We start from the raw sequence: 13,282 nt of genomic DNA, 5'->3' as shown, positions 1-13,282 counted from the left end.
ACGAGAATGTGAGGCTTGATTTTCCGTATGTACCTATAAAATGCGGAAGCTTCTGTTCGGTGGTAAAATTTAGGCTCCAGTTAGCATGATGCATATACTCCAGAGATTTCAAAATGGCGGTCTGCGGCTTTCCTCCCATCTCCCCGCTTTGTTGTTGTTGTTGTTTAGTCGTTTAGTCGTGTCTGACTCTTCGTGACCCCATGGACCAGAGCACGCCAGGCACTCCTGTCTTCCACTGCCTCCCGCAGTTTGGTCAGACTCATGTTCGTAGCTTCTCCCCGCTTTACGGCTGGCTAAATCAGCCTCTGGCTAAACCAGCCTATTGAAACCTGGTGTCCTCCAGGTATTTTTGACCACAACTCCCATCAGCCCTGGCCATGCTGGTTGGGGCTGTTGGGAGTTGTAGTCAAAAATTATTAGTAGAATCATAGACTCATAGGGTTGGAAGAGACCACAAGGGCCATCCAGTCCAACCCCCTGCCAAGCCAAAGCATTCCCGACAGATAGCTGTCAAGCCTTATCTTAAAGACCTCCAAAGACAGAGACTCCACCACACTCCTTGGCAGCAAATTCCACTGTCGAACAGCTCTTACTGCCAGGAAGTTCTTCCTAATGTTTCGGTGGAATCTTCTTTCTTGTAGCTTGAATCCATTGCTCCGTGTCCGCTTCTCTGGAGCAGCAGAAAACAACCTTTCACCCTCCTCTATATGACATCCTTTTATATATTTGAACATGGCTATCATATCATCCCTTAACCTTCTCTTCTCCAGGCTAAACATACCCAGCACCCTAAGCCGTTCCTCATAAGGCATTGTTTCCAGGCCTATAGTAGTATAGATTTATTTATACCCCACCCACTATTTTTCCTGATGGGACTCAAGGCGGCTTACAGATAAAAACAGTAATTGCTAAAAAAACATAGAGAAAACACCTGGGGGGGCCCTCAGTTGGATGAGGATGGGATAAACAATGCCATTTGATAAAGGTTTATTATTTGAATCTTTTTTTCATGTTTGGTTTTGATACCTCAGGTATTATTAAGCATAATTTAATGCTGCTGTTATCTGTCGTGTATATAGAATGGAGACCTCATACTAGGGGGACCTGGAAGTTTTTATTGGCAAGGTACGTACTCCTATTTATATAGCCCCCACTCCAAAATGAAGTGAAATGAATGCCTTTAAAAGCCAAGCATGAAGAGACTGAGGTCCTAGTCTTACATACTTGGGAGTAAGTCCCATTGAACCCAGGGTGACTTTCTTCTGAGTTAATGCATACAGGAGGCATTAAAACGGTGCAATGCTAATGACTTTTAAGCCCATCCTTATTCATATGCCTGAAAATTGGCAACTGTTCCATTGACAAGTGGAAGCAGAGGTCAGAATCAGATCACACCCCCTCCCAAAGGAAATGTCGCCCAAGTTTTCTTTTCTTTTTGCATATCATATTTTATATGTAGGGGACCCAGGTGGCACTGTGGGTTAAACCACAGAGTCCAGGGCTTGCTGATCAGAAGGTCGGCGGTTCGAATCCCTGCAACGGGGTGAGCTCCCGTTGCTCGGTCCCAGCTCCTGCCCACCTAGCAGTTCGAAAGCACATCAAAGTGCAAGTAGATAAATAGGGACCGCTCCGGCGGGAAGGTAAACGGCGTTTCCGTGCGCTGCTCTGGTTCGCCAGGAGCAGCTTTGTCATGCTGGCCACATGACCCGGAAGCTGTCTGCGGACAAACGCCGGCTCCCTCGGCCTATAGAGCGAGATGAGCGCCGCAACCCCAGAGACGGACACGACTGGACCTGATGGTCAGGGGGCCCTTTACCCTTTACCTTTTTATTTTATATGTAGACCCACTGAGCCAGAGAAGCATCGTGGTGTAGCGGCTAGAGTAGGACTGTGGAAATCCAGGTTCAAATCTCTACACAGCCATGAACCTCACTGGGGGATCGTGGGCCTGTCATCATCATCACCACCACCACCACCACCACAATTTGTTTGTTTGTTTATTCATACATACATACATACATGCATACCCCGCCCATCTGGCTGGGTTTTCCCAGCCACTCTGGGCAGCTCCCAACAGAATATTAAATACACGATCAAACATCAAACATTAAAAACTTCCCTAAACAGGGTGGCCTTTGGGTGTCTTCTATAAGTCAGATGTTTATTTCCTCCACACCTACTTTGCAGGGTTGTTGTGAGGCTATAATGGGCAGGGAGAGTCAACTACACCACTTTGAGCTCATTGGAAGAAAAGCAGGGTAGAAAGGTGATTAAAAAGAGAGAGGGGGAGGAAGTGACTGAACAGCCTGCGGGTTCAGTGCAGCATCCAGCGGGAGACAAGGAGCAGGGAAGAAAGAGGAAGTCTAAAAAATGTTCAGCAAAGACTACACCATGAAGTGCGAACCGGGCTGGTGTGTTCTGCAGTCATTTATGTGTGGCAGCAAGCAAAACAAATGTGTATCTGAAGAAGTGTGCATGCACACGAAAGCTCATACCAAAATATAAACTTAGTTGGTCTTTAAGGTGCTACTGAAGGAATTTTTTTATTTTGCTTCGACTCAGACCAACACGGCTACCTACCTGTAGCAAGCAAATTAGTTATTGAGAAAGAAAATACTCTTTGCAGCGTTTATGTCCTTTTTAAAACTCCCTCCCAGTTTATATAAAATATACCCCCATCCAACTCCCCTCTCTTATCTCGTGTTTCTTTGTTTAGATTCTGAGCCTGTGGGCACTTGTGTGTGTTTCTATACAGCAGGGGTGGCCAACTCCCAAGAGACTGCGATCTACTCACAGAGTTAAAAACTGGCAATGATCTACCCCCTTTTGGGGGGTTCAGGTCAAAGTTGTTGAGCTTTTTTTTTTGGAAGGAGGAAGGCCCATTTTGAGGGGGTTTCAGGGAGGAGGTAAAATGTTGAGCTTTTTTTAGGGGAGCCACAGTTGTTCAGCTTCTTTGGAGGGAGCCAATGATCTATCAGTGATCTACTGGTAGATCACGATCTACCTGTTGGACATGCTAGCTGCTATACAGTATTTACTGCATATTGCTTGCTTAATAAATAACAGATGACGGTGATGGTTTAGAAACGTAACCTTAATTGTTTTTCTTGAATTGGCTGCTCTGCAGATCCCTTTAATCTATTCCATTTTTGAACCGCAGGCCAGATTATCACAAGTAGCATAGCCGATATTATCACAGACTACTCCTTCAAAAATATTATGAAGAAGCTAAGCCGAGAAAAACAAACTGGAGTGGCGCCGTCAATATACGACGACAACTATCTGGGTAAGGTGCATGATGCTTGTTGGGAAATAGGATATTAAAATAACGCCCACCCTGCTCCAGCAGAAAAGATCCAATGTGTAATGGATTCTATAAAATAAAAGATGTGCATACCTTCACTTTTCAGTGCGCACATGAACAGACAGTGGTGCTCTGCATCCCGCTAGTGACTAGAGATGTCAGAAAATCCCAGCGGGAAATGGAAAAGGGAGTGGAAATTGCTGGTGTTCTATTATTTGTCCCATGTCTGGAATGGAAATCAATCCAGTGAATACAATCAGCATTTGCTGCTGCTGCTGCTTTTATTCCGTGAATAATACATAATGGATTTCACTTCCCCCTCGTTTGCATTGCGTTTGCACTGAAATGAACAAGGCGGAATAGCAGCACGGCAACACAATCACCGTAGTTTTCGTGCCATAAGACGAACCTGACCATAAGACGCACCTAGTTTTTAGAGCAGGAAAACAAGAAAAAGAATATTCTGAATCACACCCTCCTCAAATACAAGCAACAAATTCTTACCTGAATAACAGCGGCTTGTATATACTGTATCCCAAGGGAATACATTATTTTTTTTGCATACCTTCAGCTGTATAGATATACATGTCATTTTCGATGCTTTACATGTCATGTTCAGTGCTATATAAGTCACTTACATTTATAATCATATTGTACTACTTTGGCTATGTGTTTAATAAAATATTGAATTCTTGCATTGTGAAAAATGAAGATTATGGTGAGAAGTGAAAAGACATGAATTGCAAAAAAACCCTAGAGCTTACAGAACAAAACCGACTTCAGATATGAAATCAGTATTGTAAGAACATATAAGAACAGTTGAAAAATCTCAGGCAACAGAAAATTTGGGGGGGGGGGAGAGAGAGAGATTGCTCCGTAAGACGCATTTGCTCCATAAGACGCACAGACATCTCCCCTTACTTTTTAGGAGGGGGAAAGTGTGTCTTATGGAGAGAAAAATACGGTAATTGCATAGGTTATGTGATTTTGCTGCAGTGGATAGCGAGATGAATCACATAGTTTTTGTTGGAAGATGAGGAAGGTGCTGCTTGCTACCAATATAGCGTGGAATGGAAAACGGTGTCTTCTTGCCATAGCTGCCAAGTTATCCCTTTTTTACAGGGATTTTCCCTTATGCTGAATAGGCTTCCTCACGAGAAAAGCGAAAACTTGGCAGCTATGCTTCTTGCACCCCTGGTTGCGACAAGATAACTGTTCCATCCAGGTGTATTGCAAAGCGTTGATGCTCTTAGAGCTTGTCTTGAGAAATAATTACAGTCGTGCATTTTCCTAGTTGCTTCACTTTGTAGATTTATTGAGCTTCTGAGACATATAACCAAGCTAGCTGTAAAATCCTGACAAATAGTTTTCCCTTTCCTGGCCTTAGATACTCTAGTTTATAAAGCTTTTTTTTAAACGGAGATTATTGAAACAGAGCGAGGATCTGGTTGTCCTTCCAGAAACGAGTCTTTTCAGACATAAGTGGTTTGTCGGGCTTCATGCTTGCTGGTTTGTTTTTAAACAGGATACTCAGTGGCTGCTGGTGAGTTTACTGCAGATTTTCAACAAGGTAAGAAGCCAATAATATCCTTCTGTGAAAAGTTTACAGTCTGTGGTTAACATGCAGTACTATATATGTCTACTCAGATGAAGGCCCCATTGAGTTTAATGGGATTTACTCCCTGGCAACTGTGTAAAGAATTTATTTGTATAAATAACAACAGGGCCTGAGATACACTTTTGTTTAGAAAAATGTAGTGGGAGGCAGTGCATAGCTGTCAAGTTCTCCCTTTTCTTAAGGGAAACTTCCTTATGCTGAATAGGCTTCCTTGCGAGAAAAGGGAAAACCTGACAGCTATGAGGCAGTGGAAGACAGGAGTGCCTAGCATGCTATGGTCCATGGGGTCACGAAGAGTCGGACATGACTAAACAACAACAGCAGCACACGGACAAGGATGTGGCTTGCATCAGTTTCCATGACTGTGGCAAAACTTCATCCAGCCACAGCTTTCAGTGGAACCATGTTTGACTTCAACCATTGTTTACTCATCACAGGTGGTAACATTAGGGCACATCTTTAGAACTGGATGGGGAATCTCAGGTCTGGGAACCACCTAAGATTCCTGGGAACTGTAGTTTATCCCTCACAGAACTATAATTCCCAGCATCCTTAACCAAATGTGATCCTCCAGGCCTCTCCATCTGACCCTTGGGATGCCTCCCCCATGTAATGTCTCCTCCTCAGACCACACACCCCTCTCACCAGCCTTGCTGTTCACCTTCCTTAAGTGCTTCTGCTGGGCTGGAGGATGGACATGTGTGTGTGTGTGTGTGTGTGTGTGTGTGTGTGTGTGTAATGCAGCCTACTTTGCAAAAACAAAACAAAAAACCATGTGTCTCATCAATTGCTCCACCCACTTTTGCCTCGGGGCCCAAGCACTATTGTCATGTTATCTTTGGGAGGCTGTTCATAAGAGAGTGTGCCCCTTTTAGGCTGGAAAAAACTTCCCCACCCCTTCTTTGGAAGATAAGAACTGCTCTGTGAGGAGTAAACTACAGTTCCCAGGATTCTTTGGGGGAAGCCATGTGATTTAAATGTGCTTTGCATGTACGGTGTATAGGCAGCTTCAGGTCAGCTGAAATGAGGAACTGTGTGTTAATATTTCAGGAAATGCTATATTCCCCAGATATGTCCAGGAATCGAGCAGCGGAAAAAGAAAAAGATCAACAACTTTGTCCAGTTTTTTTACTTTTGGGAATGTGGCACCCCTAGTAAATTTCCTATTTTTTTTTCATCTAGATGCTGGGTTTTTTCTTGAATGTTGGTATCACACAATTCAAACATATATTATTATTATTATATTCTTAATAGTACTGGTTTCCTCCCCCAAATATAAAGGTTATCCACTAGTAGTTTCTGAGTATTTATTGTGTCAGCAGGTATTGCACTGAGTTGATTTTCAGACTTTGTTCATTTCTCTTTAGAGCTGGTAGCTGGAGTCCCAAGAGGCGCACAGAACTTTGGCTATGTATGTAATCTACCAAATGTTTTATCCTCCTCCCCTTTTACAAATAAGAACTGAACAAGGTGTGTTTGTTTTCCCCAAAGATAGAAATGATAATGTTGATAATGGTAATGGTAATGATGAGGATTATAATTATAATGGTGATAACAATTAAACTAATCTCAGCCATGACAGACTTCTACTCATCGAAAAGCCCCTCTAATTTGCCCACCATGCCTGAGCACTTACCCTGAGATGAACTTTAAAATGGGATTTCAGCACAGATGCTGCTGATACTACAAAGAGGAAAGGTTATGTGTCATTCTAAATGCAAGGCACAATCTAATGTGCTCATTTAGATGTACCCAAAACTTTATGCACACCCAATGTATATGAGAGTTTGAATAATAATAGGGCTGTGTCCGCACTTTTCCAGTTGGTTTTATCATGGAAACATGGTTTTTGCTTTACATTTTTTTTAAAAGGGGGGAAAAGAGTTACTTGTACTGTTCTGTAAACTGTAGGTCTCAAAAGAAATCAGAACACTTATTTGGGTGTGCCCAATTTTCAGAGCCATCTCAAACAGCTTTGCTGCCTGAGGCAAAGGACAAGATGGTGTCCTCCTCTTTCCATACACAGCAGAAGTGGGGAACCTGTGGCTCACCAGATGTGGTTAGACTGCAACTATCATCAGCCGTAATCAGTGGGGCCAATGGTCAGGGATGATGGGACTGGGAGTTGCAGTCCAACAACCTCTGGAGAACCGCAGGTTCCCCAGCCCCGATGTACAAAATCAGGCCCTACTGGCAACTGAATCTTATTTCAGCCCTGATGATGGGACAGCACCATTCATTCATTGGTTCATTCTTACTTTTACACACCATCTCCACCCCCCACCCCCCATGAATTCATGCTTCCAATAGGATGGGAAAGCTGCACACCAGCTCCAGGGCTGGCATACTCTCTGTCATGAAGTAACGATCCTGTGAGCAAGTATCGCTGGGTGGGGCCCCTCAGGCAGGTGGTAACAATTGGTCCCCAAAGTGGGAGCATGTGATGGAGCTGGTTGGCTGCCAGCCCCCCCCCCAGCCCCTATAAACCTTCAAGTTAACCTGCCAGGGGAGGGAGAGAACACACCGTGTTTTAGACTTGCTGTTTGATGGTGAAGCACCCAGTAAAGCCTGATAGCCCTTTCGGTGCCTGCGTGTGATTGATTAGCAGCTTGGAGGGAGGACTCGGGAAAGCGACCTCCTCTTTGACACTCCCCGCGCCCTGTTGGGGGGAAACCAGAAGGCTTTGGATCCAGTGCATTCAAAGTTTTCACTATCCCTCCCTGGAATCAGACAACTGACGGTGGAGCAGCATGGGAGACCTGCTCTAATCTATACCTTCAGGGATGCCTTTCTAGGGACCATTGGATTGTTAGTGGGCGAAAAACAGAACCTTCCTGAGGAAGTCCACTCAGAAATAAAATCAAGTGAGTTCCATGGGACTTACTCTCACAGACTCACATCTGAGGATTGCTCTGTCTCTTCTGAACTTAATTGAAATACAGTATTGGGGAATAGTATATTTAGAATGGTGGGAGTACAAGTTTTGAGATGTAGCACTGCAGAAGTTATTCTGGAACATAACCGTTTGTGGCATGAACCCGCAGCTTCCTATTTTCTGTTTCTAGGTTTCGATTATAAACTCCACAGATTTGACCTTTATTCAGAATTTCACCGGTGAACAGGTAATAAATTTCAATCATTCGGCATATCAGCAAATACAATGTTACCCAATGAGTTGCAGCTCAGATTTAAGCAACGCTACTTGTACATCCAGACCTGTTTGTTCAGCATCCATCCAGATTTGCTTGCACAAAGTTTGCTTGGAGGCTGATTTTGCCTGGTCGTTATGGAGCGTTTGTGGGGGGGTTATATGACAATGAGCACCCCTCCTGAGTTGATTGTGGGGTGTTTGTATACATTCCCATTACTCATTCTACACTTTTCAATGCATTTCTTCTTCATCAGCTTCCTAACTGCAAAATGCCTGTCTCTTCCTTAAAGGAGATTTGTTGGCAGGAAGGAAACTGAACACTTTAATCCACTTTAATTGCACCAACCTAAATCTCCCAGGATGTGCTTAAATCTTTCCCGCAAAGCACTGATAGTCTGGCGGGATCCTTTGCAATATGATTTGGGATATGATGGGATTTTGCCAGCTGCAAATAATAATAATAATAATAATAATAATAACAACAACAACAACAACAACAACAACAACAACAACAACAACAACAACATCAAATTATTTATACCCCGCCCATCTGGCTGGGTTTCCCCAGCCACTCTGGGCGGCTTCCAACAGAATACGTATTGAAATACAATAATCTATTAAACATTAAAAGCTTCCCTAAACAGGGCTACTTTCAGATGTCTTCTAAAAGTCTGGTAGTTGTTTTTCTCTTTGACATCTGATGGGAGGGTGTTCCACAGGGCGGGTGCCGCTACCGAGAAGGCCCTCTGCCTGGTTCCCTGTAACTTGGTTTCTTGCAACGAGGGAACCACCAGAAGGCCCTCGGCACTGGACCTCAGTGTCTGAGCAGAACGATAGGGGTTGAGGCACTCCTTCAGGTATACTGGTCCAAGGCTGTTTAGGGCTTTAAAGGTCAGCACCAACACTTTGAATTGCACTCGGAAACGTACTGGTAGCCAGTACGTTTAAACAGCATTTAAAGGGATACTTGATGTAAAAATGCTCTTTATTTACAGATGGCATCTTACTTTGGATACACGGTTGCAGTGTCAGATGTTAACAATGATGGGTAAGTTGCTAAAGACAAAAAAGTATTCATTCTGTGCTCCATCTTCTTTTCCTGTCCTGTTTAATTTAGGAATTTCAAGTGGGTCCCAGCCACTTAATCCAAAATGCTCCCTCTGAAGTCCATGGGACTATTCCAGGACCACCCTGGACTAAGCGCCTTGAGGGAGATTGTAGCTTAGCTATTTATATTCAGTTAGAATTAGACTCCTAAATCTTTTCATCCTTCCTCCTAAACTTTCCAGCAGTAGTAGATATCACAGGTTATGATTTCATACTTCTAAAAAATAATATTAACCTGCTCAAAAGCCAAAATAAATAAATCTCTTAGTCTTTCTTTCATGGGGTTTCATTCCTTGGTATTATGGTTTTCTCAGCTTTTGTGGAGAGGTATTTTTCTAATAAGCTCTTTTGTAGACAACCATATACTTGAGTGTTACAGAGATGCATTCGTCTTTTGCCTAGCTAGCACATCTGTTAAAATGCAATGATTCGACCTTGTTTTTAAGTACATAGCCAGCTCGCCAGAGGCGACCAGGAATGTCATGCAGGTGAATCCATGGAATTTATTGAGGGGGGGGGGCTGGAGAGGAGGGATGGACCACATTGTCTCTGCTGTGTGCCAAGCATAGACACCAAATGTGCTGCCAGAGAAGAGTTGGAGTTCTCAGTCCAACACCCAGGAGGCTAGTAATTTTTTTGTAGGCTAGTAATTTTTGTTTGCAGAGATTTACAAGGCTGCCACTGGAAAACCACCCCATTCCACCCCACACTGTGATTGCATCAGTTTGGAATGGGTACCACGTACATGAGAGTCCGGGCATCTATCGGCTAAGGCCTGTGGCACCACTGATGGCAAGAAACGCTTTCTTTCCTGCCGTACCTGCACCATTTTAAGCACTATAATATGCATTGCTCTTTAAAAAGTATTAATTTACTCTGTAGGTGTTTGAGTGCTTCTCATTGTATCCCCCTAGTAGATGCGTTGCTAGGCAGAGCAGCTCAAAAGAGGGTGGGATGAATGAGAATGAGACAGAGGGGCTGTCAAATCCAAAGCCCTGCCAGGCTCATGCTGGTAGGGCAGAAGGCACAAGGTGGGTGCTCCTCCTTTTGAAATGGAAGCTGGTGCATTGCAGTGAGTGGGGCACTGCCCCACCTGCCTCAGCCCACTCTCAGCCAGCCCAGCCCAGCCCACCTGTTTACATGCAGCCCAGGCTGGCAGCTTCTCCTCCGTCTCAATGTTGTCGCCATCAAACTCAGCAGAGATGACCATGAGAGTAAAACCAATGTTTCATCCTGCCATCTAACTCTCGTTCCACCTACTGTTGGCCTCTTTGCCTTCCACCCTACCAGTCCCAGTGGTCAACAGCCCCTATTGCCTTGCTGTAATATTGGACCGGTATTTTCCTTTATGGATTATTCCTCCTGTTGGTCCCAATGGGAGGGAAATTATGTATGCCAGCAGCAGGACTTGTTTACTCTTCCTCTCTACTAGGGGTGTGTGTGTGTGCGCGTGCGTGTGGAGAAAGGGAAGTTATTGGATTCCAATGGGTCCAAAGTTTTCCCCAGTCCACCCCTGGCACCCCCATAGCACCTTTGGAGCTCTGACAGCAGAATGGCAGGGGAGTCTCCATTCAATTGAAAAGTGGATCTCGCCCACGGATCTCCCCCTTCATGGGTAGAGGGAGGAGAATCGCCTCTGGGACGCCCTCCTAGGTACTACAGGGTTGTCCCCCAAAAAAATTGGGGGACGGAGAACAGTAAAGAAACACAGCCAAACTTTAAGTTTTAGCAGTTGTTGTTTTTTTTAGCAAAATCAATTGCTCTCCCATTGCAGCTCAGCTCAAGCTACCTTGTGTTTTTGCTTCTGCTGGTTTAGACAGTTCTTCCCAAATCTTCTTTAAATCTGTAGAAATGCTCAGAAACGGTAGTTCTGCAAGCTTGGCTAAGAGCAGCCGAGGAAGGGAAGACTGTTAGGGATCTGTAAGGAATTATCACGCAGCTGGAGATGGGAGTGGGTGGAAAACTAAAGGTCTGAGACAAGGACGAGGCGAAAATATTTTGCTTAAGACCTTTGTGTCTGTCTACCCATGTTTGTCTACCCACTTCAAACTGAGAAAGGTTCTGGACTGCGTTTTGGTTGGTGGGGATGTAGGAGGCTGCCTCACATAAAGTCATCTAGCTCAGCATTGTCTACACCGGGGGGGGGGGGAAGCCATTCTCAGCCTGAGGGCCACATTCTCTCACAGACAATCTCTCAGGGGCCGCATGCCAGTAGGGAGTGGGAGCGGGAGCAGATGCGAAAGTGGGCAGAGCCATGGATGTGCCTTCTGCCTTTTGTGAAGCCTGGCAGAAGTGGCTGGTTACTGCAACTGCACCTATTTCCAACCTCCTTCCAAGCCAGCAGGAAACATGGTCATGGAGCAAGGACACTTTCCAGTCAAGTAAAAGACCTCAAGGAGAGGGTGGACTCTGAGAGGGGTGTGTGGTCTGAGGAGAATCCTGAGGGCCAAACAGAGAGGACTAGATGGTCACATTTGGTCCCCAGGCTTTCGATTCCCTAGCCCTGGTAGTCAACCTTCTTAGGCCCATGGGCTCAGCTGGAATGATGAGAGACTGCTGTGGGAACCTCCTGTTTTAGTTGCTTTTTGAGTCTTGGACCTTTGGCATGCGAAGCAAGCACTGAGCAGGGTCTTAGTGCTCTCTAAAATGATGCTTACCCATATCTGAAACAAACAGTGCCAGTTGGGGAGCGATTTAGGTGCATGAGATTTCGTAGCACAGGAGATAATTATTTGCATTGGGTTAAACAGCACACCTAATAAAAATACATTAGCGATCTTTTATTTCCACTATATCAAAGCTTCAAATACTAAGGCCCTAACCTCTTGACACCACTCCGTTCTCCCGCTGTTAACTGCCCAGCGGCACACCAAAGGAATTGCATAAAGTTTCAGCAAGTGGTCACCTTGCGCTTTTGAATGCTGTTCTGTTAAGAAGGAAGCAGCCATGCCTGTCCTCTGGGAAGGCATGGAAGCAAACAAATTGCTCGATCCAGGCATGCAGCATCGCGGCGCAGCCAGGAAATCAGTAAAACACTATTGTGGCTCAGACGATTCTCTCACCACTGAACGGGATCACAGCCTAGTCCCTCATTCCTCTTGCTGCTTTAGCTTGAGTTTGGCCCAACAAATGAAACTATTTATAACTGAAGACAAGCAGAAACGTTCTTCATTTTTTTTTAAAAAAAAAATCTACAGCAAACAGATGTTTTAAAACATACAACTCCCCACACACTGTTTGAACGGTGGAGGAGGGGGGATGGAGAAGCAGGAAGGGGAGAGAGAGAACAAATAAAAGTGAAATTGACATCATTGTTTTTGTTTGTTTTTCCAAATTGGGACGCGGAAGGATGGGACAGGGAATATCGTGAGCAGAACAGCCTGATAAGTAATGAGTCCTTGCACTGAAGCATGGGCTGATCAGACCAAAGGAGATGATGCTGATGCAAGGGGACAGTCCATTTGCGAGTGGGTACCGTGCTGGGATCTACCCCCAATACTGGTGCTGCAGGGCCATTTGCGCTGCATCCCTCTCAACCCCTGTGCAGTCCAGATGTTTTGCATATGGGACTTCAAGAGGCCATGTTAGGGCAGGGCTGTGTAGGAGGCCTTATGCAAAATCCAAATAGCTGCCACAGATTTCCTACAACTGTGGCACCTAGCACAAGGCAGTTGTTGATGTTTTATTGGATGTGCTAGGCAGGGCAAGCTGAGGCAAGCTGAGGCGGCCGCCTCAAGCAGCAGGAGTCATGGGGGGGGGCAGCAAATCCAGCCTCCAAGGCTGTGGCATGTTCCTTGGGGCTGGATCTGTTGCCTTCTCAGCAACCCCCTCTCGAGAGACAGCAGTCTCTTGGCAAATTGGAGATGCTGCTAGTCTCTTCCTCCCCAGTTGTTCCTGATGTGAATTTTTATTCCTCCCCTTGTTCCTGGCATAGAACTCCACTCAACCCTTCTTCCCTAGCAAGGGGTGGGAGTTTGCGGTTTGCCTCAGGCGCCAAAATGTCTTGGGTTGGCCCTGGTGATGTACCAGGGATTTCAGTATCAAATCTGAGCACCATGGAGGGCAAATATTTGCTGCTAGTGGACTGGTTTGGTTGTAAAAG

General features: G+C 45.1%; 1 protein-coding gene across 2 annotated transcripts in view; it reads left to right on the top strand.

Moving 5' to 3' along the window:
• The window catches only part of ITGA8 (integrin subunit alpha 8), a 124,832-nt gene that overhangs the window by 29,424 nt on the left and 82,126 nt on the right, over positions 1–13,282 (top strand). For both annotated transcript variants that reach the window (XM_035129658.2, XM_060280785.1), the window contains exons 6-11: positions 1,080–1,125; positions 3,161–3,286; positions 4,830–4,874; positions 6,290–6,333; positions 7,988–8,044; positions 9,069–9,121. In XM_035129658.2, coding sequence (XP_034985549.2) covers positions 1,080–1,125; positions 3,161–3,286; positions 4,830–4,874; positions 6,290–6,333; positions 7,988–8,044; positions 9,069–9,121 — 371 coding nt within the window. The remainder of the gene's footprint in view (positions 1–1,079; positions 1,126–3,160; positions 3,287–4,829; positions 4,875–6,289; positions 6,334–7,987; positions 8,045–9,068; positions 9,122–13,282) is intronic.

This window comes from Zootoca vivipara, chromosome 12, assembly GCF_963506605.1.
Source record: "Zootoca vivipara chromosome 12, rZooViv1.1, whole genome shotgun sequence".
Taxonomy (NCBI): domain Eukaryota; kingdom Metazoa; phylum Chordata; class Lepidosauria; order Squamata; family Lacertidae; genus Zootoca; species Zootoca vivipara.
The sequence above is the reverse complement of the archived record's forward strand: the minus strand, read 5'-3'. Positions and strand labels throughout refer to the sequence as shown.